Source organism: Drosophila ananassae, chromosome XL, assembly GCF_017639315.1.
Source record: "Drosophila ananassae strain 14024-0371.13 chromosome XL, ASM1763931v2, whole genome shotgun sequence".
Lineage (NCBI taxonomy): Eukaryota > Metazoa > Arthropoda > Insecta > Diptera > Drosophilidae > Drosophila > Drosophila ananassae.
Window position 1 is genome coordinate 9,305,464 of NC_057931.1, and position 27,504 is coordinate 9,332,967.

General features: G+C 42.9%; 3 protein-coding genes and 1 non-coding gene across 7 annotated transcripts in view; 1 reads left to right on the top strand and 3 right to left on the bottom strand.

Annotated features, from left to right (window-relative positions):
- Window positions 1-23,741, top strand: part of LOC26513822 — a 33,420-nt gene extending 9,679 nt beyond the window's left edge. The window contains exons 5-8 of one of the 3 annotated variants that reach the window (XR_006507655.1): window positions 807-932; window positions 1,784-1,909; window positions 12,918-13,320; window positions 23,532-23,741. This is a non-coding gene — a transcript (uncharacterized LOC26513822). The remainder of the gene's footprint in view (window positions 1-806; window positions 933-1,783; window positions 1,910-12,917; window positions 13,321-23,531) is intronic. The other 2 variants (XR_006507656.1, XR_006507654.1) reach the window with 2 other exon arrangements.
- On the bottom strand, window positions 6,958-9,927 carry LOC6504705 (microtubule-associated protein RP/EB family member 1). Its single transcript, XM_001966326.4, has 2 exons — window positions 9,768-9,927; window positions 6,958-8,047 (listed from the first exon to the last, which is right to left on the bottom strand). The coding sequence occupies exon 2, from the start codon at window positions 8,028-8,030 to the stop codon at window positions 7,026-7,028; it is 1,005 nt and encodes a 334-aa protein (XP_001966362.3). The 5' UTR covers window positions 8,031-8,047; window positions 9,768-9,927; the 3' UTR covers window positions 6,958-7,025.
- On the bottom strand, window positions 10,719-12,211 carry LOC6504704 (succinate--CoA ligase [ADP/GDP-forming] subunit alpha, mitochondrial). Its single transcript, XM_001966327.4, has one exon. The coding sequence runs from the start codon at window positions 11,937-11,939 to the stop codon at window positions 10,869-10,871; it is 1,071 nt and encodes a 356-aa protein (XP_001966363.1). The 5' UTR covers window positions 11,940-12,211; the 3' UTR covers window positions 10,719-10,868.
- The window catches only part of LOC6504703, a 68,387-nt gene continuing 63,238 nt past the window's right edge, over window positions 22,356-27,504 (bottom strand). For both annotated transcript variants that reach the window (XM_032453193.2, XM_001966329.4), the window contains 3 exons: window positions 24,506-24,807; window positions 23,778-24,442; window positions 22,356-23,379 (listed from right to left, as the gene is read on the bottom strand). In XM_032453193.2, the coding sequence (XP_032309084.1) occupies window positions 22,567-23,379; window positions 23,778-24,442; window positions 24,506-24,734 (1,707 nt within the window). In that variant the 5' untranslated portion in view covers window positions 24,735-24,807 and the 3' untranslated portion in view covers window positions 22,356-22,566. The remainder of the gene's footprint in view (window positions 23,380-23,777; window positions 24,443-24,505; window positions 24,808-27,504) is intronic.

Here is a 27,504-nt window from a genome sequence, read left to right on the forward strand (position 1 = left end):
CCAATAGTTTAAAAAAATAAAAAACAGAAATCAATTTAGAGGAAGAGTCATTAGCCATTCAGGATTATTGGGGAAATAAATTACTCGAAGAATTATTCTTATTTTTTATGATTTAAATTAATTAATTGTTTAATTGAATTTAAAGAGTGGATTTCTTAGGCTTCTCTCCTTATATATTATCTCTTTGGAGTTTGGAGAGTCTCTACCCCAAAGATCACTCTCTAGTTTTAGTTCTCTCCCTCTGGCCCTATCGAGTGCTTTTCCAACGCTGCTCCTCAAGCTCTGCTCCTTTCGCACTGCTCCTCTCCTTCATTTTCCTTTGCGGCGCTCCATTTGCAAAAATACAATGTGCGGATCATGGCCACCCTTTGGGAGAGTCTCCACCTCAAATAGCTGGATCAATCTCTAGTGCTAGGAGAGTGCTCCTCTAGAACTGCTCCTCTCGCACAGCTTCTCTCACAGCTGCTCCTCCCTTTCTTTTTCCATTTTCCAGGGGCCCTTCCATTTCCAAAAAAGTCAAAGTGCGGATCGCCGCCGGGACTGGCTATGCCAGTCATAATTTAGACTTTCATTGAAACAGTTCAACTCGGAAGAAACCCTGGGACCTTTTGAAATTTAATTTTTAAATATTCCCATGATCAATTAAAATGTGAAAAAATATAAGGATCGCTTAAAATACAACGAGAGAGAGGTAAAATATTTAATAAAACACTATTTAACATTTTTTTTTATTTATAATTTACGTTTTTTTTTTTTATAATTAACAAAGAAAATTACCATATTTTTTTACTATTTGTCTTTTTTAGTCCCAATTACGCCGCTAAAAATGGACGGAGGATAAGGAATAAGGAATATTCCATGGATTTCAAAATCTTTAATTTCATTAAACGGAAATTGGATTGGAAAACATCAAACTTTATGGATATTTATATGTGAGTACTTTCAGTTATTTAAAAAATTTTACGTAAAAAAAAACTATAACAAGATTCGTTGAAAATATTAAAAGAAACGTAAAAAATATAATATTTAAATGGGTCATTTTTTTTTAAAATTTAATGATAGAAAAGTTCATGAAAAATAATAATTGGATAATATTAAAAAAATAAATCAATAATTAACTTTTAATAGCTTTTTATAAATTTAATCTTTGAAATCAAGTTTAATTCAAGTAATCCAATTAAATTAAGCAATCCCATTTTAAAATACGGGCCACCCCTTTGGAGGAAGTCCACCTTAATTAGTTCCTTTCCTTCTTCTTCGCTACTCCTCTCGCACTGCACCTCTCCTCCATTTTCTTTTGGGGCTCTCCATTTGCAAAATTGTCAATGTCCGGATCACGGCCACCATTTTGGAGATTCTCCACCTCAAATGGAACACTCAGAGATGGAGCACTCTCTAACGTTGGTTCTCTCCCGCGAGTCAAAAGCTTTCCCAGCTGCTCCTCTCGCGCTGCTCCCCTCTTTCATTTTCTTTTGCGACCCTTCCAGTTCCAAAAAAGTCAAAGTGCGGATCGCCGCCGGGACTGGCTTCGCCAGTCATAATTTAGACTTTCATTGAAACAGTTCAACTCGGAAGAAACCCCGGGACTTTTTGAAATTAGATTTTTTAATTTTGACATGATCATTTAAAATGTAATGAAATATGAGGATTGCTTAAAATATACAAAAGAGGTAAAATATTTAATAAAAGACTATTTAAATTTTTTTTTCAATTATAATTTACAATTTTTTTTTATTTAAGATTAAAAATTACCATATATTTTTTTACTATTTGTCTTTTTTAGTCCCAATTACGCCGCTGAAAATGGATGGAGGATAAGGAATAAGGAATATTCCATGGATTTCAAAATCGTTAATTTCATTAAACGGAAATCGGATTGGAAAACATCAATCTGTATGGATATTCATATGTGAGTGATCTCAGTTATTTAAACAATTTTACTTAAAAAAAAAATTACAACTCCATCGTTGAATATATTAAAAGAAACGTAAAAAATTTAATATTTAAATGGATCAGTTTTTTAAAAATTAATACAGAAATTAGTAGAAAACAAAAATTTAATGAAAGAGAAACGATCATGAAAAATAATAGGATAATATTAAAAAAAAAACAAATCAATAATTAACTTTTAATAGCTTTTTATTCATTTAATCTTTTAAATCAAGTTTAAATCAAGTTTAATTCAAGTAATCAAGTAATCCGATTAAATTAGCAATCCCATTTTGTAATACGGGCCACCCTTTTGGAGGAAGTCCACCTTAATTAGTTCCTCTACTCCCCCTTCGCTACTCCTCTCGCACTGCTGCTCTTCTCCATTTTTTTTTTGGGGCTCTCCATTTGCAAAATTGTGAATGTGCGGATCGCGGCAACCATTTTGGAGATTCTCAATCTCAAATGAAACACTCAAAGCTAGAGCACTCTAACGTTGGTTCTCTCCCGCGAGTCGAGAGCATTCCCAGCGCTGCTCCTCTCGCGCAGCTCCCCTCTTTCATTTTCTTTTGCGGTCCTTCCATTCCCAAAAAAGTCAAAGTGCGGATCGCCGCCGGGACTGGCTATGCCAGTCATAATTTAGACTTTCAATGAAACAGTTCAACTCGGAAGAAACCCCGGGACTTTTTGAAATTAGATTTTTTAATTTTGACATAATCATTTAAAATGTAAAGATATATGATAATTGCTTAAAATATTACAGGAGGAGTTAAATATTTAATATACAAATTTTTAAAGTTTTTTTTTCAATTATAATTCTTGTTTTTTTTTTATTTTATAATTTAACAACAAAAGTTAGCATATTATTTTGTCACACATTTTTTTGAAATCACTTTTAAGAATTTAAAGCATAAGTATTTCCAAATCTCACATTTTTCTTGCCTACTTTTAAGGGCCCCAGGAAATTAAATAACATTAAAGAACGTATTTTTGTTTGCATAAAATATTTTTATTAAGTATTTAATAATTATAATTGAAATATAATTTTACATCCGAAAATGGGCCACCCTTTTGGAGATTGTCCACCCCAAAAAGCTGGAGCACTCTCTAGTGTTGGTTCTCTCCCGCTGTCTCTATCGAGTGCATTTCTCAAGCTCTGATCCTCTCGCACTGCTCCTCTTGCACTGCTCCTCTCGCACTGCTCGCCTCGCACAGCCTCTCTCGCGCTGCTCCTCTCTTTCTTTTTCCATTTTCCACGGGCCCTTCCAGTTCCAAAAAAAGTCAAAGTGCGGATCGCAGCCGGGACTGGCTATGCCAGTCATAATTTAGACTTTCATTGAAACAGTTCAACTCGGAAGAAACCCCGGAACTTTTTGAAATTAAATTTTTAAATATTCCCATGATGAATTAAAATGAAAAAAATAAATATATCCTTCTTTCTCACATACCCTGAAATATCCTCAAATCCCTTCAAAATATCAGCCCTATTGTCCTTGATCCTTTTGTTATCGATTAATTGATCGAAAATATCGAATAACCATCAACTTATCCGACTTTTCGGCGAGTGTGGGAGTGGAATTAATTTAGTTTAAATTCAATTTGGCGTGCGGATACCTAATGGCACTTAATAATTAAGGGAATCCATTGAACTCGACAATCGCTGTGGTGTGGCATGCCACAAGCTCCCCATCACACCTTTTGTGGCACTCACGCACTTGCAACATCCGACTCGGCCTCGGCCACGCGCTGTTTGTCCCTTTCAACCCGACTAGCTCCACGTCCTTGCCACTCTCCTGTCCTGTTACCCTTCCTCCTCCTTCCCCTCTTCCCAGTGTGTGTGTGTGTTGGTTTCACGCATGAATGTCTGTGTAGTAATGTGTGTGTGGCATGGAAGATGGGGCAAGGAGACTCCCCTTCAGGGAATATTTGGCATCCACAAAGTACGTATACTTTGGGGTCTAATTTGCGGTTGCTGGCGCAGCTCAATTTACAAGTGAGAAATTAAGATGTCGACGAAAACTTTGCCCCAAACACCTTGTCCCAAACTGTGGCACACACTGCCGCTAGATGAAAGGGTGGGGAGGAGGGGGGAAGCAAGTGGAGCATAAAAACCGCAAAGTCTCTGCGCGCCACAAAGTCTGAAGTGTTAGTGGCATCGTAACCAATGCACTTTGCACTTGCTTACAAGACAGCGGTTGCTCCTTTTTCACTTTTTTTTACTTTCCAGCTTCCCATTTCTGGCATTTTTTTTATCCCTGCCCCCACCCCCCCTGCCGGCACTCGCCTGATGGCCTTTTAATTGTATCGAGTTGTGGCAACTTGCCTTTTTTTCGCCTCTAAAGGAGCTAGGAAGTCTCTGCCTTCCACACTCCGGAGTTATGAGGTAAAGTAAAGTATTATCACGCTCTTGCCACAATCGGCTGCAACTCGTAAAGTTTGTTTGATGAGCGGTTCCTTGAAGGATCTTAATAATTATAGTAGATCTTATCGAGGCTGGAGAGGCTGTAGGGACTTTTTCTTCGTATTTATGGGTATATCTTGGCCTATTCTTGCCAGATTTCCAAGAGGAATACATAAAAAGAATTGTAGAAGAATTCCCCATCATTCTGCATTAAAATCTGGAAATGAAATATTTTTCAGAATTTTTTCATTTTTTTCTGATGGAACTTTAGAAATCCGGAAATCCCTATATGACCCTTTCCGAGTCCATATCTTAGCCAATTCTCATCCGATTCCGGAAAGGAATACCTCTAACGATTTGTGGAAGAATTTCCAATCATTTCCCATCAAAACCTGAAAATAAACAATTTTTCAGAATTTTTCAAATTTTTTCTGATGGTACCCCTTTGAAATCCTGGAAATCCCTATATGACCACTTTCGGAGTCCATATCTAGGGTAATTCTTATCCGATTCCTAAAAGGAATACCTCAAACTATTTGTGGAAGAATTCCACATCATTCTGCATTAAAATCGAAAAACAAAAAATTTTTCAAGATTTGTTCAATTTTTTCTAATGGAACCCCTTCGAAATCCCGAAAATCCCCAGGAGGCCCACGTTCATATCCATATCTTGGCCAATTCTCATCTGATTTTTGAAAGATATACCTCAATTTCCCATCGTTCTACATAAAAATCTAAAAACAAAATATTTTTTAAAATATTTCCAATTTTTTCCCCATGGAACCCTTTAGAAATGCGGAAATCCCTATAAGGCCTCTTTCCGAGTCCATATCTTAGCCAATTCTCATCCGATTCCGGAAAGGAATACCTCTAACGATTTGTGGATGAATTTCCAATCATTCCCTATCAAAATCTGAAAATAAAATATTTTTCAGAATTTTTTCAACTTTTCCCCATGGAACCCCTTTGAAAATCCCGGAAATCCCTATATGACCACTTTCAGAGCCCATATCTCAGGCAATTCTCATCCGATTCTTGAAAGGAATATCTCAAACGATTTGTGGAAGAATTCCCCATCATTCTCTATTAAAATCCTGAATCAAAATATTTTTCAAAATTTTTTCAATTTTTTCCTGGGGAGACCCCTTCAAAAAGTGGGATTTCTGAATATGCCCCTTAGGGAAGGCTATATCTTGATCAGTTCTTATCCGATTTTTCTGGGGAATATCTCAAAAAAATTGTGGAAGAATTTTTCATCATTCTGTTTCAAAATTTGAAATCAAAGTATTTTTTTAAATTTTTTCATATTTTTCCCATGGAACCCCTTTGAAAATTCCGGAAATACCCATGAGGCCAACGTTCATATCCATATCTTGGCCAATTCTTATACGATTCCGGAAAGGAATACCTTAAACGATTTGTGGATAAATTTCGAATCATTCTCCATCAAAATCTGAATATAAAATATTTTTCCGATTTTTTTCAATTTTTTCTGATGGAACCCTTTTGAAAACCCGGAAATCCCTATTTGACCACTTTCCGAGTCCATATCTCGGGCAATTCTTATCCGATTCCTAAAAGAAATACCTCTAACGATTTCTCGAAGGATTTCGAATCATTCTCCATCAAAATCTGAAAATAAAATATTTTTCTGAATTTTTTCAATTTTTTCCTGGGGAAACCCTTAAAAAAGTAGGATTTTGGAGTAGGTCTCCTAGGAAAGGCTATATCTTTTCCATTTTTGATCCAATTCTTTTGGGGAATATCTCAATCGATTTGTGGAAGAATTTCCCATCGTTCTGCATTAAAATCTAAAAATAAAATATTTTTTTTAATTTTTTCAAAATTTTCCTTGAGGTTATATATATTTCCCCTTCCCAGCCCTTCTGAAAAGCTAACTAAAGGACATGTTTCTCCTAAAACCCTTATGCCCCTTATGTTTTGGGCCCCTCACTCTCAAAAATCAGTGGGTCCTGGGCCAGGACCAGAACTAGCCTGATGGGAATTTGATTAAAACTGCACATTAAATCCGCTGACAGCTGTCGGAAGTGGAGTGGGAGGGGGTCTGGGTCTGGGATCAGGAGCAAGGACATGGGAGGACATGGGATAGTGGGTGGCAGGAGACAGGAGGCAGGAGGCGAGGACGATGGGATAAAACCGCTGATGACATTAAAGTCACCCTTGTGCGGTTGTCTAAAAATGATGCAAAGACACTCTGGGCAGGACGAGAGGGGCCAGGACGAGAGTAACCAGGACCAGGACCTGCGGGGGTCTGCGGCTTCTGCTGTCACACACGCAGCGTCAGCGATTTTCGCTTAAAATTGCGAAAAGCGAACTGTAAACAGGAGGGCAGTTGCTTCCCAACAGGGTAGTCGGCAGGCATGTCCTTGCCACAGGTCCTTGGATCAGAGTTTTAACTGAAAATTAAAGAATCGAAAGAGCAGGACTTTCTATTTCTCATTTCTGTTTAAAAAGTGTTGGAGACTAGAGGGTATATCCTGTTCCAGACACCATCCTTGTTAATCCTGCCACGCCCTCCCTTCCCCCCCTCTGTCGGTGGCGGAAAACTTTATTAATTGCGACAGCCGGGCAGGATAATAAAGGATACACTCTCTAAAACTATTTCATTCACTCGCCAATAATTAATTTTATTTAAATTGAAAACACTAACTTCCGAGAGTGCCAGGACACTACTCTAGGACACTGGCTTATCCTTGCCGTGGTACTGCTTGGTCCTGCGGTCTCGCAGCTCAATGGCCTTGTGCTTCGTGAAGTCCACCAGGAGGGTATGGGCCGTGGCATAGAGCTTCATCATCCGGCGATAGAACCGCTCGTCCTCGCTCTCCTCGATCATATCCTTCTCGTACTCGGACTCCGCAGATCCTTGGTTCTGTCCCTGACCCTTCCTCCGGTAGGAGCCGGAGGAGGAGGAGAAGGAGCGACTCCCCATGAGCTCCGAGGAGTTGACATTATAGACTCTCGACCGGAAGAGGGACTCCACACTGCCCACTCGGGGCCGGCGGGAGTCGGCGATGCTGCGACTACTACCCGCCACCAGGACACTGCCGATGGCCAGTCCTTGGTAGTCCTTGGCCTCCTCCACGTAGGTCTGCATGTGCCGGAAGCCGTGGACCACTTCGTCGACGGTGGCCAGGAACCGGATCTCCTCCTGCTGCACGCAATAGAGGTCCTGGACGCGTGGCGGCAAGGACTTGGCATTCGTTTGGGGGCTGGGACAAGGGACGAAGTGCTGGGACAACTGGGTGGTGGTCTCATTGGTCCACTGGGCGGATTTGTAGGACACCGAAGTCCTAGTGGTGCCTTGAGGCGGAGTCAGTGGCTCCATCTTGGGCTGAGGCTTCTTCTGCTTCGGTCTTGGCTTGGACTTGGACTTGGACTTTGCTTTCTGGACAGGATGAGGATTAGGATTAGGATTAGGAGGAGGAGTAGGAGTAGGAGTAGTTGCTGGTGGGTCTAGGCCACCCTTCGGTGTGGTCAGCTCGATGATGGACTGGGCCACGGAACTGCAACTGGCAAAGACCCTCTGGTAGAGGGAGAGTCGAGGACCCCCCGAGCCACCCTGGGAGGAGGACTTGCGATCGCTCCTCTTCCGCGGCTTGAAGAGCGACTTGGAGGAGCCGTACCACTGCGGTATGAAGTCCGGATTGGACTTGAGATCGAGGTCCAGCTTGATGTTCATCCTGGCTAACTGGCTGACTGGAAAGGGGGTAACAAAGTGGGGATTTAATAGGTGTTACTAGGGGGTTAAGGTGATCTATTCAAGGGTATATGATACCTGATACTTTTCATTGAAAAAGAGACATAAAGAGAAGTATAATCTGTGATATGATGAAGTTTATAGACTGATTAGAGATAGTTTTTACTCTACTACCCCTTTTTCCTATTTAGTAGTGCCATATCTATGAGATCCACCCCTAATCGAGGCCTAAACAGAAAAGGAAAGTCAATTAAGGCCAATTAGCAGGGAAGGGAGCGGCTTTCAGATCAGAAATCAAAATCAAAATCAAAATCATAAACAGATTAAATGTCAATGGCGGTAATTGGGCAATCAGGAGAGTGGGTCTTGCAACAGGGGGGGGGGGGGGGGGGGATGTGGCATGCAACCGAAGAGGACGCGTGGAAGGACAAGACAAGGACACACGAGTTGCATGACGAGCAGCCAGTGGCTCAAGATACTAGACTTGCCACCAGAGTCCCTTAATTTGCCTTTGGCCCAGGACCTCCTAATCTTCCTCCCCCCTCCCCCCCTTAGAATGTGGCAAGAAAATAAACCAATTTAGATGGCAAGTAGAAGAAGGAGGAAGGAGCAGGACCTTGCCTCCTTGGGATTAGGACCAAGTTTCAGACCAATGGCAGCAATTAAGTGGAACATTTTGGGGTTTTGTTTGCATGAGGACCACCCCTTGGCCCCTTAGTTCTATTATTTTTATTAGTGGCAAGTCGGAGTAAGTCTGTTGCATGTTGCATGTGTGTGTGTGTGGGCTTTGAGGTTATGTTTTTTTGGCGGTTTTTGGGGCAAGAGGCAAGAACAGTTTAGAGTGGCAGGATGGGCTAAGTTTTTCAATTATTTCGAAGGGCATGGGGTGGTCTCATAAATTGTCAACTGAAAAGGGGGAGGGGGGGAGCTGGTCCTAAAGGGTGATGAGGTTAACCCCTTTTTTTCTCTCCTCCAAAGGATGAAATTTATTCAAAAGGCTTCGATTTGATTTGCTTTTTCGACTGCCCTCTGGGGCACTTGCCACTCAATCAAAGGGGGTGGTGCCACTCTTAACCCTCACTCTCTGTGCCACTTGACCTCTGACCCCTCTTAACCCTTTAGTTTTTTGTCCCTTAACCCTTTATCGGTGGCTCCTTTCGAGTCTTGCTTTAATTGCTTTTCGCTGTAGTTGCGGTCAAATAGGGCCTGCCACGCCCCACTACGCCTTACTTTTTTTTCACTCTGTGGCATGCCACTTCAATCCCCTCCCCTCCCCTCTATGCTCTTCAGGTGAAAAAGCGCAAAAATGGCAAACTGAAAAGCACACTTGCCACTTGCCACTCTGGCTCTTCTGCCACACATTTGAAATGGAAACTTTTGACAAAAAAAAGAGAGACAGCTAGCTGGGGGGATGAAAGAGATGGGTTATAGACACTGTCATATCCTTAATGAGGCATGTGGCATGAGGCATGAGGCATGAGGCAAATAGCTGCCTGAAAAGAAGTCTATGTGGCACTTGTCTCCTTGAGCTCCTCAGCCATTTAACAGTCTCGGAGGTCCTGGCTCTCTTTCAGTTAAATTATGCCCCCCAAAGTTGAAGAGGTCATGGGAGGGGGAGAGGGAGATGGGGTCCTGGGAAAGTGACTTAAATATTAGTGGCAAGTGGCAAGTGGCAAGAGATTCTAGGATAGAGGATAGAGGATAGTCTTCAATACTCACCAATGGAATCCTGATCTGCTACTTCACTTACTGATACAAAAAATATATAAAAATCTGCTGGCTAAATAAATTCTTCACATCTAACTAGCACTTTTAACAGAGTCGAAAAATGAATGGAGATATTCCGGGGGAGAAGTGGAAAATAATGACAACTGGGGTTCCAGGGGTTACTGGGATGGAAGAGTTGGTGTTTAAGGGGGTTTAAGAGGGTTAAGCAAGTAGGCTGGGGGTTAAAACAAGGACTACTTGGTCTAAACTCTTGGAAGAGATATGGAAGATAGTTCTTACCCTTGAGGAGTTATTACTTTAACTGGGATATTAGATCCTCTTTTATGATGCATTTTAGGAACTATAATTTTCTTGGTATGGCTAACTATCATAAGAAGTTATAGCTACATAGATAGCTAGAGAGTCTTATGACAGATACTTCTTATAGATAGTGCTTCTCTTAAGAACTTCTTTCCATATCCATACCTTCCTTCAACTATTAGACCTCCTTGAAGCTGAATCTTAGACACTATACTCCCCTTCTTATGGGCAACTATCATAGAAAGTTCCAGCTAGAGAGTCTTATGACAGATACTTCTCTTAAGGACTTATTCCTGAAACTCAGTTATTAGTCCTTCTTGTATGATGAGTTTTGGGCTCTATACTCCTCTTCCTATAGGTAGTTCTTAGTCTCTTATCATAGCTACTTAACTAGTTAGAGAGTCCAATAATAGATACATCTTATAGGTAGTACTTCCCCTAAGACCTTCCTTACTTCCTTCCATAACTCATCTATTGAAACCCCCTTGAAGCTGAATTTTGGGCACTTTATGTCTCCCATTCTGGCCAACTATCATAGTCTAATAACAGATGGTCCTTATAAGTAGTACCTCCCCTAAGGTCTCCCCTTATTAACCCATTTATTGGAACCCCTACTCCCCTTGTTATAAAAACCCATCCCACTCAGTTACTTTCAATCATTTTAATGGATCATCAATACGGTTTAGAACATTATAGTATTCGTGTCTCAAAACTTTTGGTTCAACTCCATTCCCTCCATTTGGCAACACCTCCCCACCTCTCCAATTGGCAACATTCCTAGGACGATTCGTCCTATTTCTTGTCCTTTTTGTCCTTTTTCTCCAGTTTGGGGACCAGTTTGAGGCGCACCATCTCGTTGTAGAGTGTGATGCCCATGTGGCACGGATTGGTGGCCACCTTGACGCCGGCCTTCTCCAGCGCCTTGACCTTGTCACTGGCCGCCCCCTTGCCCCCCGATATGATGGCACCGGCATGTCCCATCCGGCGACCAGGTGGCGCCGTCTGTCCGGCTATGAATGCCACCACGGGCTTAGCCTCACAGCCCGTATTATTGGCCATCAGATAGTCGGCGGCCTCCTCCTCGGCGGTGCCGCCAATCTCACCGATCAGAATGATGCCCTTGACCTCCTTGTCCGGCAGGAAGATGCGCAGGGCGTCGATGAAGCTGGTCCCGTTGAAGGGATCACCGCCACATCCGATGCACAGTGCCTGGCCGAGACCCACCCCGGTGGTCTGATGGACGGCCTCGTAGGTGAGTGTTCCGGATCGGGAGACAATTCCCACACAGCCACGCTTATGGATGTGGCCGGGCATGATGCCGATCTTGCACTGATCCGGCGATATCAGACCCGGACAGTTGGGCCCCAAAAGGCGAGACTTCTCCTGGCAGCGCAGCATCTGCATGATCCGGACCATGTCCACCTGGGGTATGCCCTCCGTAATGGCCACAATGAGTCCAATCTCATTCTCGATCGCCGCACAAATACCCTCGGCGGCCGACGGTGGCGGTATGAAGATGACGGTGGCATCCGGTTTCAGTTCCTTAACGGCCTCCGCCACGTCCTTGAAGACCGGCTTGTCCAGGTGCTGGGTGCCGCCCTTGTTTGGTGAGACGCCGCCGACGATCTTGGTGCCATACTTGATCGACTCCTTGGAGTGGAATGTGGCCTGTTTGCCGGTGAAGCCCTGGACCATGACCTTGGTGTCCTTGTTCACTTTCAGATTGCAGACCGTCTTGTCGTAGCTGGACTTTGCGGCGTGGCGACACTGCTGAAGATGGAGCGGATGCCAGGATGCGGCCGGGACACAGACACGCCAGGGGGCAACGACCCACAACAAGGACCTCTTCAATCCCAGCGACATGGCGACTCTCGTCTACTCTCGGATTTTGTTTACGGACTTGGGCTCGTTTAGTTATAGCTATAGTGGATGGTGGATTCTGATTCTGATTCTGTTTCTGATTCAGCTTTTATTTTTTGGGGCCTGATTTTGAGTCGAACGATCGAAACGGTAACCGAAAGTGTTTCCCCCAACGGAAGGGATTGATGTGGTATTCGGATTGAAGGATTCTGACTTGGACTGGTGGGGCACGGTTTGCTGAGCTCTACTTGGGGCGCTTGGGGTTTCTATCTCGATAGTTGCCAAGCTGTCAGTGGGAGAGTTGAAGGGTTACTGGGAGTTGAAGGGTTTCATTTTTTATAGATTTTACTTACAATTCTTACCGGAATTACTAGTTATTCTGGGCGATGGCACAATTTCGATTAAAAGCTTGCGGTCTTGAGGCTTTTTTTATCGATATATCGGGGAGGATCTGAGGTGCCAACTATCGGTGTGATTAGGGACCTTCTGCACTGTCTTTTCTGGGGATAGAATTACTGTTTCTTCTTAGGGATGGACCGGCTTCGAAGCTCTTATCGATATATCGTGCTTGATCTAAACTGTATCCTTGAGCTTCTAGCCAAAAGTATTTAAAAGAACATCTTAGAAATCTTGAAACTATCGCGAAACTTCGTCATTGTCCTTCTTGGTGATGAACCAACTTCGATAGGCATCCCTAAAGCTCTTATCGATAAATCAAGCTAGTTCTAAGATCTAGCATTTCCTAGTTCTTTCTAGCTAAGAGTATTTAAAAAATCATCTTAGAAACAATAAAATAGAAAGAGATTAGCAACAAGAGATGTAATAACTATAATATAACTATAATATAACTATTTATAACTTCTTTTAACCAAAAACCAACTATCTATAGTAGTTATATCCTGAATTCTAGTCCTAATAAATAGGTTTCAAGTCAAATTAAGACAAAAACTAAATATTTATTCTCTCTCCCCCACATTCTAGAATTATTTACATTTTCTCTAATAAGCCAGAGAAACAGCTAGAGAGACATCTGAGGAATGCCGGAGCTCTGGCAGGATGTCGGCATAAATCATCGTCCTTGCAGGAGCCTGCCTGCCCCGCCACTAAATGACTTCATCGCAAACAAATAAAATATCAATAACGTCAAAAGTGCAATAAATCATCGGAGCAGCTCCTGCAGCAACGGAAAGCAAAGGATCTGGAAATCAGGAGAGTGAAAATGTGGCATCAGGAGGAAGGCCGGTGGTCGGTGGTCGACTGCTCGGTCGGGCACATTTCATTTGATGCCGAAATGGAAAATGGAAAATGGAAAATGCAAATTGTTTGCTTGTCGCACAAAAGAATGCACAAATGGCAACGGAAAAGTGCGCAAAAAATGTGAGGGGTAAGTGAACTTTCTTGATTCTCTTTTTTTTGAGTGTTCTTCAAAGAACGCTTTAAAAATGCTTTATAAATTTATCAACATTTTTTAAGGCATTTTTTTTAAATAGTTGTTAAAGTTAAAGATGGCCCTTCTTCGATTGTTTATAGTTTTTAACGATAGATCCTGTCTGATGGCGTGGATAATCCCTAACATCAGATTCCTTGGCTCAATTTGACCCCTGACCCTTGACCTCACCGGCCACACCCACTTTTTCACTTTTTTAAGGCATTTTTAAAAATAGTTTTTAAAGTTATTTAAGTTAGAGATGGCGCTAGAGATGGACAGATCCTGTCTGATGGTGTAGATAGTCCCTAAGATCAGATATTTTGGCTCAATTTGACCCCTGACCCCTGACCTCACCTGCCACGCCCACTCTGCTGTGTCAATGCCTCCCTCCCAGAAATATGCACATTTTTTCATTATTTTTTTTTGTGATTTTTTAATTCAGAGAGGAATTTGTCCACAGACCGGAAGGAATACAAGTGTATACACCATACTTATTCCAGATACTATATATATATATATTCCATATACATATATATGTATATAAATTCCATTTCGGTATAAAATTTCTGTATTTTTTTGGATGAAAATGGCATGGAATTTGTAGCCAGCCGATGGCATTATTCCGGCAATGGTGGCGTTGACAATTTGCATTTATTTCATTTTCATTTTCAATTTTTCATCGAAAAAAAAAAATGAGTAGGAAAAGAGAAGGCTATAGTAGAGAGTTAGATAGAGAGAGATGGAATGAATGTTTAGTGTCCTGTGATTGTTGATTTTAATTTATTGTTGTTTATTGATAAAATGTTCAACTGTTGGTTCGCTTTTGGGCGCCAAAAATTTGCATAAATCGATAAATAAAATAATGCTACGGAAAGAGGAGCTCAAATTTCGATATTTATTGCATTTTTGGTCTCTCTCAATGACCTATGACCTGCCATCACTTTACTTTTGCTTTTGCTTTCAATTTCCGTTGAGCATTTTACCCAATTAACTAGATTTTGTTTGCCTTTTGTTTGCATTCGATGGCAATTGGCAATTGCCAGCATCATGGTCAGGATATTTGCAGCCCAGAGGCAGCAAACAGGAGTGTCACGAGGGGCAGGACAACCAGGACATGCAGTCGAGGCAGTGCCTGAAGCCATAGAGAAGGAGTAAGTATCCCATTTTCCATTTCCCGGTAGGGCATTTGACGGAAATCGAGTGGCTGCTGGGTGCGAGAGGAGAGGAGTTACTAGCAGGGGGAGTGGCTTGGCAGTTGGGCTTCTATTTTTAAATAGTTTTAGTCTAAAAGGAGGTCTAAAATGAGTTGAATTTTAGAGATTTTTCTTTTTAGGTTATATTTTCAACGATATTTTGTGGCTCCTTTTCTGATAAAGTTTACTATTTCTTCTTTAAAGTTTCCTGGTCTTAATTGTTAATAATTTATTATTTAATTTCTTGAGGTTATTTATGAGGGAATTTATTTAACAAAAAATATATTAAGAAGCATTTTCTTTTCTTTTTAAAACTAAAGATTTGATAGTTCTGGTAATAATATGCCACCCCCCTTTTTTTTTTTATAAACAAAACTAATTTTTCTCGAACCGAGAAGACTTCCATAAATTTCCCTTTTTTTTTGTAAATTTCCCATAGTGGCCTTTTAGGGCTACCTCCTAATAGAACTAGAACTCTCCCAACTGCCCCCCAAAAAGTATGCTATAGTTTTTTTTTTTAAATCAAAACTTGAACAATAAAAAAAAACCAAGTATTTGTTAAAAAAAACTAATAAATAAATTAAATTCAACTAAAAAATGTAAGAACCAACCCTATTTAGCAACTAATATATTTTATTTAAAAAAACAAACCAACAATCTGGGTCACAGGGCGTATGAGTGATATTCTGAAAAGCAATAATAACTTTGATAATTTTGGAAATTTTTACGAGTGGCAATATTCTATGGCTGGCCCCATATCTCCAAGGACTGTTGCAGTTTGTGGCGTTTTGTTTTGGCTTTTGTCCTTAGTCCTTCCGACTCCCGACACAGGACTCTGCGAACTTTTGTTTATCTCTGCCCGACACCGAAGCTAAGCCCACAACTCCTCCCTGCCCTCCCAGCCACTAGCCACTAGCCAGGATACCCCTTTTCAGGACCCCGGGTTGCCAATCGCTTAAAACAAATGACAGCCACGCCCACTGCCGCCTCTCTAGCCTCCTCCTCCTCCTCTGCTCTCTCTTCCTCTGTTGTGTTTACATTTTTTTTTTTTCATTCTTTTCGATTTCCGTTTTGTGTTTTTGGCTTTTGTGAGGGAGGGAGTGAAGGAGGGAGAATGTCCTGCTGCAGGACCTGTTCGGAACCACTATCCTAACCGCTATTCTCCGTGGGGATTCCCCTTTAGTTGCCTTGGCATATCTTTTCCGTCTGCAGGTGCCTCGGAAGTGTTGTTCTTCTTTCTTGTTTCTTTTTATTTTCTCATAGCTATGAGGCACTGAGAGAAATTAGGGGGATGCTAGCAGGATAATAGCATAATAATAGAAGATGGAATAATAATTTTTCTTCAAAAAAAAAGTATAGAAGCTAGAAACTATGGCTTGTATATTTTTAAAAATCATATTAAAGTCTGGTCTCTCTGTTCTAGGCATGTCTCTAAATGTCCTTTTTGCGCAAAAAAGCATAGAATCGTAAACCATAACCCCAAAATATTGGAAAAATTCCACTCGAAAAGTATATTTCTTTCTCTTGTATCCTTTTCTTGTATCCTTTTTTTCCGCCCTTTGGCAGGACCTCTTTTCCTTTGGTTGTTTTTTCAATTTCTCTGTTTCTCTGTGTGGTTTGGGGTTTCCTGGTCCTGCTGCTCCTGCCATGGCTCCCGGGTCCGGTTCTCGCCTTTTGTGTTGGGAAGCTGTGTAAGGCTCTCTCCCTCTCTGTGTGTGAGTGTGCCAGGATCCTGCTCCCTCCTCATCCTCCCTCCTCCTGCTGCATAATTCTTTTATCTCAACCAGGCCTGGTGGCTTGCCGGGATTCCCTTCCCTTCCAACCCCACTCCTGCTCCCTGCTATTGATGGCTTGTTTACATTGTGCCGCGCTCCCAAGTCCCAACTCCCTGGCCATTTGTCTATAATTGACTAATCGACAGGGCGAGCGGGAATGGCAGGATCTCTGCCCAGGACCAAGACACCAACAAGGATAAAGGATAAATGATAAAGGAACTGTGTCAGCAACAGATCACAACTAAACTTTATTTTCTTTCTCCAAAAAATACTTTAAAACTGAAATTCGCAAAAGGACTAAGGACCTTGTTGTGGGTTAAAGGATACACTGTTTTCGGCGTCCTGGAATGCCTAACGCGATTAATAAGCCTGGAGGCCACCGCCACCGCCACTTTGCGGCCGCTTAGTTGGCTCTTTGGGCTGCCAAACCGACAAGTCAGGAGACCGACAAGCCACTACAGGCATCGCAGCATCGCAGGATCGAAGGTCCTGGCCGGTTCCTGAAGCCGTGGAGTGAAAGCGAATTGAATTAGCGTTGAATTCCGCTCTCAATTAAGCGTATAATTTCCATTGTGTGTGAGTGGTGTGTGTGCCGTGTGTGTGTGTGTGTGTGGAAGTATGTGGCCATTTTGATAGGACCAGTTGGCGCAAATATTGGCCAGGTGAGTGAGTATACCCCCTTTTGCTCTCTATATAGCGGAGGAGTCTCGCTGTGCGGTTAATTAGATTGCAAGCAATAATATTGCATGAGCCGGCAGGTCCTGTTGCCGAAATGCGGTTAAAAGGGGGTGTAGAGGGGGAGGAGGTGGCAAGCAGTATCCTTGCCACGTACAACGGGGCCAAAAGGGGGGTGTGTGTGGCACGCAAACACTCATATGCTGTGTACACTTACATGTAATTAGCATTTCCTGTTTGGTTTGCCAATCTTGCACACACACACACACACACCTCCAAAAGGGGTAGAGCCTAGGGGGAGGTCCTGCCTGCCTGGCAGGATAATCAGCGCGCCAGAGAGAGACGCACATAATTAGGCTGGCCAAAAATCAAACGCCATCTGCATTCAAATTCAAATTGAGATTTCACCGCCGACCCAGCTGCCCTCCAAACTCCATACACTGTTCAAAAATAACTCTTAAATATCCTGCTGAAAATTATAGATTACTTGTATACCAAACTCTCAGTGTAGCTATGAGTTATAGGCTAACAGGTAACAGGTAACACGCGAGAGCCTCCTGGCCATGTCCTCCATACCATATATTTTCGGTTCAGGATTCGGTGGTTCCACCCACAAATAACCTGAAATCGAAGCTGAAATGGAAACCAATGCCAATGCGAATATGAATTTCGAAATTGAAGCATGAATTTAATACGCAGGACTCTTTTTTTTTTTTTTTTTATATCAGGACTCTCTGGACACCTGGACACCTGGACACCTGGACACACTGGCGCTTAATTGCAGATTTTAATTTTTAAGCCGCGGCTCTTTTATGCCCGGATTTATGCGCATGCATTATGAATGCATTGCATATTCAGATTTTTTCTTTTATTCTTACTTTTTTTAAATATATTTTTTTGCCATTTTTGGAATAGAGAGAGAAGAGAACTCATGGCCCGTTGGGGGGAAGATTTTAATTAGTTGGCGGCATTTGCATTTCTCCCCAGCTGATTCTATATACTATAGACACTATATACACTCTACTACACCCTCTTTACACCCTCTATACCCTCTATACCCTCTATACCCTCTACCCTCTTTGGAGTATAAAGAAAAGCTGTGAATTTTCAATCAACCCGTTGTCCTTGGCCATCATTTCGTCCTTATTGCCATCATCTGGTTATAGCCAGTCCATAAAGAGCCTGCCAGAGTCCTTCTCATGGTTCTGGTTCTGGTTCTGGTTCTGGCTCGTGTGAGCCATATAAATAAACATAATCGTGAAATAAGACTCCAGCAAGGACGAGAGACTGTGAAGGATAAAGAGGTCCTGCCAACTTAAATGCTGCGCAATTTTAATAGTTCACCTAAATGGTTTTTGTGGCGTTGGTAATGTTTATTGACCAACTTAGACGCCAAGGAACTTTTGGTCCTGAGACCTGTGAGCTCAGTGAGTCCTGGGCGAGTCCTGCACAGCCTCACCCCTCCTCCCCCCAAGCTGTGGTCCTTCAGTGGAGCGTGTTTAATGCTCACTTAAGTTGCGTTTATACAAATTTCCTCACTCCTCAAGCCCTACATTCATCCCCCACAATCGCATCCTTTTGTTTCGTTTCTCGTCCTGTCCCTCGTCCTGGCTCCTTGGGCATAAAGTTTTGTGTGCACTGGCATCCTTTTCGTTCAGCCTTGGAGTGGATTCCGAGTTCTTAGTCCTGGCTCGGCTCTAAATGCTTTCTTGTTTACATTCCTGGAACTTTAGGTCCTTCCAAAACACCCTACAGGACCTCCATTAAAATGCAACTGAATAGAACAAATTCTTAAACATCTTACCTTCAGTTAGTTACCTCTTCCCAAATAATTATTATTATTTTTATTTTTTTTTTAATTTTTAAATTTTATTTTTTAATCACTTGTTTTTTTGTTTTTTATTTTTTAATTATTAGCTAAGCAAAAAAAATGAGGAAAGAAAATTGGGTTTCCTTCACACAGGGTTTCCTTACTAGCTAGCAACTAACATTAGTACAAGTATCTGTATATCCGTATCTGTATCTGGTATCTGGTATGTGGTATCTGTATCTGGTATCTTGTATCTGTATCTGTTATATATTGTATATGTATTTGTGTGTGTTTTGAATAGTTCTTAATGGGCCATTTTTATTCCCAAAACTGTACACTCTCCCCTCTCTTCTCTTTCCAACAATTTGACTAAGCTGCTATTTCCAAGAAACTCAAATTACAAGTTTCAATTTTAAAATAATAATTATAATTATAATAGTAGTTATAATAATAATAATAATAATAAAATAAAATACAATACATAAGGAATCTTTTATGTTTCTTTCTGTGTGTGTGTGTGTATGTGTTTTGTGTATGTGTTTGTTGTATGTTTTTTATGCATGTTGGTTTTGTGTGTTTTTTGTGTGTTTCATGTATCTTTGTGTTTATTTACAATTTAAGAACATTTTTTAATAGTTTGTCTCTCTTAATTTGTATCAAAACAAAAAAAAAATAGTTGAAATTGGTTTGAAAACAGCTTCTCTTATTCGCATATCCTTCTAGTTTTATTTATTTAGTTAGATTTTTAGGTTCTGGGGCTCCTTGTTATTATCCTTGAGAAGGATGATCCACTCTTCTCCGCCACTCTTCTTCTTCTTCTAAACAATTCTCCTATTTACAGTTTAAAACTCAAAACTTGTTCGATTCTTCTCATCCTTTCTTCTTACAATTTAGTGATATTTTCTTTAATTTTTTGTATTTATTTTTCAATTTTTTAAAGGGGGGGGGGTCTAACCACCCGACTTGTCTCTATACAACAACAATAATATCGTTTTCTTTTCGAATCTGAAAACAAAAAACTCTCTTGAAATTTTAGTTTCTTTTGTTTTTTTTTTTGTGTTTCGTAACTCTTAATAAACATCATCAGTCTTGAACTTAGTTTAGGTTTCCTTCACTACTACCCTATATGATTATTTTCCAATAAATTTCGCTCGTTTCTGGATTTCAAAAAAAAAAAAATAATAATAAAACATGATTACAACTCCAGTTCTGCTCCTGTCCATAAGCTGTGTTCTCTGTGCATATCCTTGTGTGTCTCTCGTGTGAATCGTAAAAGGACATCTTAGTGCGTGTAGGAAGGAAGGGACTCAACAATCCAAGTTTGAAGGCACAATTTCAATAATATTCTTAACTCCTCCCACCTCGTCTATCTAACTACACTCTCTCTCTCTCTCTCTTCTATACACTAGCCATGCTCTCCAGTTACGTAAGCTCTGTTCCGTCATTTCAAAATTCAAAGGTCACATAACAAGGATCTTAGGTCCTTGGGGTCATAAATAATAGACTTTAGACCAGGCCTGCAGTGAAGATTTCATTTTTTTTTATTCTAGAAAAAACTAGGACTGTAGGAGAGGGACAGGGGTCATCGGGATAACCACCTAACCTCACTTTTATTCACCCAAATCCGGAACAGAGCCTTCCGATCTCCCGTATATCTATAAGAAATGAGTCTTTTTGTGTAAAAACTAAAACTAAGAGCTGAGCGATTCCTTTTGAACGGCAGGGACCAAAGGACGGTTATGGGACGCTTACGTCGCATTGCGGACTGTACGGACTGTACGGACGACGCCTTACTGCCCACGCCACTACGTAAAACGGACTACGTTACACGGACTACGTAACCCGACTTACGCCTACGCTGTACGGCCTATGCTATACGGCATATGCTGTACGGTATATGCCATGCGGCCTATGCTGTACGGTATATGCTGTACGGTATATGCTGTACGGTATATGCCATGCGGCCTATGCTGTACGGCATATGCTGTACGGCCTATGCTATACGGCCTATGCTGTACGGTATATGCTGTACGGTATATGCCATGCGGCCTATGCTGTACGGCATATGCTGTACGGTATATGCTGTACGGTATATGCTGTACGGTATATGCTGTACGGTATATGCCATGCGGCCTATGCTGTACGGCATATGCTGTACGGTATATGCTGTACGGTATATGCTGTACGGTATATGCTGTACGGTATATGCTGTACGGTATATGCTGTACGGTATATGCTGTACGGTATATGCTGTACGGTATATGCCATGCGGCCTATGCTGTACGGCATATGCTGTACGGCATATGCTGTACGGTATATGCTGTACGGTATATGCTGTACGGCATATGCTGTACGGCCTATGCTATACGGCCTATGCTATACGGCCTATGCTGTACGGTATATGCTGTACGGTATATGCTGTACGGTATACGCCATGCGGCCTATGCTGTACGGCTACGGCTGTACGGCCACGGCTGTACGGCCACGGCTGTACGGCCACGGCTGTACGGCTACGGCAGTACGGCTGTACGGCCACGGCTGTACGGCTACGGCTGTACGGCCACGGCTGTACGGCTACGGCAGTACGGCTGTACGGCCACGGCTGTACGGCTACGGCAGTACGGCTGTACGGCCACGGCTGTACGGCTACGGCTGTACGGCTACGGCTGTACGGCCACGGCTGTACGGCTACGGCAGTACGGCTACGGCTGTACGGCTACGGCTGTACGGCTACGGCTGTACGGCTACGGCTGTACGGCTACGGCTGTACGGCCACGGCTGTACGGCTACGGCTGTACGGCTACGGCAGTACGGCTGTACGGCCACGGCTGTACGGCTACGGCAGTACGACCACGGCTGTACGGCTACGGCTGTACGGCTACGGCTGTACGGCTACGGCTGTACGGCCACGGCTGTACGGCTACGGCTGTACGGCTACGGCAGTACGGCTGTACGGCCACGGCTGTACGGCTACGGCAGTACGACCACGGCTGTACGGCTACGGCTGTACGGCTACGGCTGTACGGCTACGGCTGTACGGCCACGGCTGTACGGCTACGGCTGTACGGCCACGGCTGTACGGCTACGGCAGTACGGCTGTACGGCCACGGCTGTACGGCTACGGCAGTACGACCACGGCTGTACGGCTACGGCAGTACGACCACGGCTGTACGGCTACGGCAGTACGGCCACGGCTGTACGGCTACGGCTGTACGGCTACGGCTGTACGGCTACGGCTGTACGGCTACGGCTGTACGGCTACGGCTGTACGGCTACGGCTGTACGACCACGGCTGTACGGCTACGGCAGTACGACCACGGCTGTACGGCTACGGCAGTACGGCCACGGCTGTACGGCCACGGCTGTACGGCTACGGTTGTACGGCCACGGTTGTACGGCTACGGCTGTACAGTCGAGACTGTACGGCTACGGCTACGGCTCCTTGGCTACGGCTCCTCGTCTACAGCTGAACGGCTTCGGTTGTACGGCTAGACTGCACGGATGGGCTTTACGGGTAGGAGTGTTGGGCTTGGGCTGAGATTTACGGCTCCGGGTGTACGCCTACGGCGGAGGGCTGTATGGCGGTCGCTATTCCGCCTAGGTTGGGATCCCCGGAAGGGGGAGACGGACACACAAGATCACAAGGGGCTTACACAAAGAACTCTTCATTTCCTAAACTTCCGCCGGATGCCTCCACCAGTTGCCAGGGCCAGGACCAGCTACCTCCCCCTCCCCCCAGTAGCATGAATCACCGCTCCGTGGAGTGCGTTGTGGCGCCGCCTCCCAGTCCGCTACTGCTGCTGCCACCGGATCCTGAAGAGCCGGAGTTGAGGCCCTGACGACGGAAGAATCCGAGCGTGTCCAGGGCCTTGATGGTGCGCCGAATGAGCTCGTCCTTGTACTTCCAGATGGTCTTGTCCTCCACGGAGTTCTCGCGGTACTCCTCGCAGCTCTTCTTCAGGGTCTTGACGCAATCCGCTCGGTAGTGCTGCAACTGGGCGTCCTGCGTATCCACCGGATACGACTTGCATACTCCGCCGAGACAGGACAGCGGGAAGTGGTTGTGGAGGGTCAGCACCCGTTCCGGATCGTGGAAGCACTTAACGTACTGGTTGGGCTTGGTGTAGTTCTTGGCCCGGTGGACGTGCTGCAGCATGTGCATGTACTTGGGGATGTCCTTGTGCCAGCCGTGCTCGTGCTGCTGATCATCGAGGAAGTACACATTCCGGAAGTTGTAGCTGTGGAAGCCATCCGGTTTTATTTTCAGCGATTCCGGCTTCACTTTGTCCATTAGTTCGGACCACAGGACGGCTCCACCCTTGGGCATGATCACCTCGTCGATGTCCAGCAGGGCGATGTAGTCGTACAGGTAGAGATTCTTGTAGAGACAGTCATTGTAGGGTATCACCTCGTTCTGTCGCTTGTGGTTCGTCTTTTTGGTGAGGTACAGGTGCTGGAATCCGGGTACGTTCGGTTGTCCGCCGGGAAGGGTCAGGGGTATCACCTGGACCTTGCCCTCCTGCTCGTAGTGGTTGAGTACCTTGGTGATGTTGGGATGGACCTGGGAATGGCAGAGGTTTCCAAATAAAAAAGAAGGGAAAATTAAAATATTATAGGGTATTACTTGATTTGGAATAATTTTAATATAAATTTTAAATAAGAGTCTTAATTTCTGCAAGAAATACTAATAGTTATGTTTCTTTATCGTTTCAGGAATCAAAAAACTGTTCCATCTCTAGAGGATGGCTATCACAGCTGCGATTAATCGATTACTATCGAATACTAGCCGTACAATATGAGGCAGCGCCTCTTTGTATTTCGGAATTATAGCGAAAAAATGCTTGTAATTAAGATTGTAATTAAAAAAGTTTAAAAAATAAATAAATATGAAAACAAATTTAACTTTTGAAGCTTTAAATATCAAATAAAAAAGATAGTTTAGAAGAAAAACCCACTCACCTGTAGATTGTAGAAGTAGATCTTGTCGGCTCCCAGGATATTCAGCATCTCGATCCACTCGATCAGCCGGACACTGAGATCGTCGTAGAGGAAGTCCAATCCCTTGACACAAACGGCGAATCCCTTCTTCTGATCGTCCGGCGGACGATTGTAGATGACCCGCAGATTGTTGGTGGCGGTGTCGCACTCCTTCTCCACCATGGACACCGAGCTGGGCACCACGCCGTGGAAGGGCTTGGGGATCTGGCAGGCGATGAGGTACGGCTGGTAGATGCCCTGCTTGTAGTTGCCCCACTTGTTGTACCAGATGTACTTGTACTCGAACGTCTTCACGATGAACGGCTCCTTCTGGCCGTCGAACCAGAACTGGCAATAGGTCTTCACCTTCGGCTCGATCCGATCGATCATACCCAGGATCCGTACAGTGGGACCCAGTAATGAGGTACGCCGGATGTCGTAGTAGGCTCCGAAGAGCTGGAAAGTGCCGTTGGAGGTGCGAAGGGTCTGCCAGTAGATGTTGTTGAATTCCAGTTCGAAAATGGACGGATATTTGGCGCAGGTGGAGGACTTCTGTTGCAGGAAGTTCTTGTTCTTGCTCCAGTAGGCGATCGGTAGCGATGGTATCCTGGACTCTACATCCCTAACCAGCTGATCATCATCCATGGCTAAAAGGATATACGATTTTAAGGATATAATGAATGGTTTGAAGAAGTTTGAAATTGACTTACCGGTTCGATTGTCCACCAGGATCTCACTGGGATCGAAATGATCGGTGGTGGTGGATGTGGTTTCCGCGAAACGCATATCCTTTTGCAGCAGGATGCGTCCGTTTAACGGCACCTGCTGGTACTCCTGCGGCACCAGATTCGTGCCATGCATCTTGAACAGTCCGATGATCACAAAGGACCAGACGCAGAGCGAGAACAGGATCTTAAGTATCACTTTTGAGTGCGCCATGGCTATATTTGAATATTTGTCTAGGATTCTGGGTGTCCTTTTTGGATGGATAATCCTGTTTTTAGTTACAGCTCTGCAATGGAAATGGAAGCTATTATTATTATTGGTCGTTTTTGGTTCAAGTTTTTAGATGAAAATGGCTAGTAATATTTTCTAGCCCGCCAGGACATTCGAGGAAGGATATCCTGGGGGACTAGTCCTAATGGAAAACAATCTAAACGAAGGCAGGACACTGCCAATCCTTACAGTGGGTCGCAAAGACTCAAATAATTATAATTGGAGAGAATATTGTTTTTGGCAGGATATTTGATTAAGAAACTAGATAGTCCTTGCTGATAAATAGTCCTTGCTTGCCATATTTATCCTGGGATAGTTTCCAGCCCACTGTACAGTAGCCACTGGCCCACTGGGCAGCCCCTCAATTTATTTCCGTGTCTGCTGTGTGTCGTCCTTGTTGTGGTCCTTTCCATCACACTCCCCGGTTATCCTTTTATGGCAACACTGCAGGCGACAATCTGTTTGTGTATCTGCGCTTTGTATCTCTCTCTCTGTCTGTATCTTTGTATCTGTTGTGTCTGTTGTATCTCTTGTCGGATTGTGCGTGCGACATCATTTCCCCCTTCTCCCCACCCATCAACCAGGCTTTTGGGCCTTCTAATATTTATGACATTGCAACCAGGATTAGGGGCATGGTCCTACAGCCCATCCTGCCACTTCGGCTTCTATTAAATACAAACATATTTCGATTCAACAGAAAGGAAACTCATCATAAATGTCAGGGTTTAAGCGTTTTATGGATTGCCAGAAGAGTTGGTGGCAAAGTGAGGTGGCAAGAGGCATCCACAGTGTTGCAAGCAGTGCAAGTTTTTAGTCAAATGTTTTCCATTTCATTTGCATGCGCCGCAAAAACTTTTTTCCAGAGATACAAAGATATACAAAGAGGCAGTGAGGCAGTGGAGCTAGGGAGGGGGGCATGAAAAAATAACCAAAAAAAATATGTTGCAACAAGCTTTTAACAAGGTGGCAAGATGGCAAGTTGGCAAGCTGGCAGGTGCTCTCTGTAATCACAAATTCTAGAGCGAACTAGAACCAAGAGCAGAGTCATCAGAGATTTCCCAAAAAAAAAAAAAAACTAAAAAAGAATCTCAAACTCAAAGGTTCAAGGCCCTCCTAAGAGATATATCTAGGAGAGGTTCTAGGAGAGCTAGGTTTGGTTATGAGAAGCATCCATCATTTATCATTTTGGAGGAGTTTGGAGTTCGCTGCGGGGCTTTCACGTCGCCCATAAATTTCGGACACAGTCGGACGAATAACGATTTGGGTCAATTTGCCATTAAATACGCGTCATGCTTATGCGATTACTTCAGAATACCAGAATATATACATATATATACTGGAATAATAGAAGCCAGAACCCAGAACCCAGAAGCTAGAAAAGCTAAAAGCTACAAGCTTGCTTCGTAATTTGCTAAGCAAAACAGGTTCGATCTTTCGAACTTAAATGCCCCGGAATGTATGTCGCACCCAAGACCGGGAATAAAAATAATAAAAAAAGAGAAGAGTAGAGAAGAAACTGAAGAACAAAACACTCTCGGATACAGATAGAAATTTTAATGATGCCTTTAACTATTTGGCTGGTTACCCCGGCTACCAAAATGGGTCAATGAGCCTCAATGACTTTTACAATTCGAAACAGGGGAGACAGGAGGGGAGTTAGAAACCAAAGCAAGATAAACCTCATATATCCGTACATTGATCTTTTGGTTCAATGATCTGATCCGGAGTGATGTATGATGAAGAAACAAACGGAAATGTATCCCCTGGAAGACATTTCAAAAAAGAGAGAACTGAAGAATTGAAGAATTCTTCGCACTAATCGCGAAGAAATACTGTTAGTTGGGGAAGAAAACTAAACTAAACTAATTAGATGAGATTGGGGGTCATTAGAATCAGTAATATATGAGGCTACAACTTTAGGGGGGGTTTCTATAATAAATAAAGGCAATAAAAGTCAAGAAATGTCAATAAAGTAATCTTAAGATGAAGATGTAGGTTAGACTTGACTTTTTTCTTGAGATATATGTTTTTAAGTCATAGATCTTAAATAGCAGCAGCTCTGGGAGGGAGTTCAATGATAAATTATGATCATATAAATTTAAGGGAGTTGTAAAAAAAGTAAAAAAATAGTGAAAAAATAATCAAAAGATGAGATAAAGAGGGAGTTAGAAGAGATCTTAGGTCTGCGATCTCATAAAGCACGTAAGTAGGTTGGACTTGTCTTTTTCTAATGATATACAATATTATAAGTAGGTTCTATAAGATAGATATTGTTTATAGATCTTAGAGAGGGATAGCTCTAATGGAGAATATCAGGTAGTTTCTACTACCTCCTCCTTAAAATACACACTCCATAAGAACTTTATATAAGATCCATTAAAAGACACTCTAAAACATCTCCTAGCAAGTCTTCAATTACTTCCCTTCTCAGTAACTCTTCTAAAAAAAAAACTTAAAAAAAAGGCAATAAAAACAAACTAAGCTCATTAGCGAATCTCCCAACTCTCGTCATAAAAAGCAGGGGGGGTCAGTCAGTGAGTGAGGTCATCTATGAGATACTCCTGGAGTAGCTGGCCATAACCTTGGAGTGGGAATATATATATAGATATAGGCATGATGTTATGGCACTGGCACCTGTTGTGATGATAACTCGTTTGGATGGCTGATTGATTTACGGAGTTTAGGATGCTGGCCATTAGCATTACTATTTTTA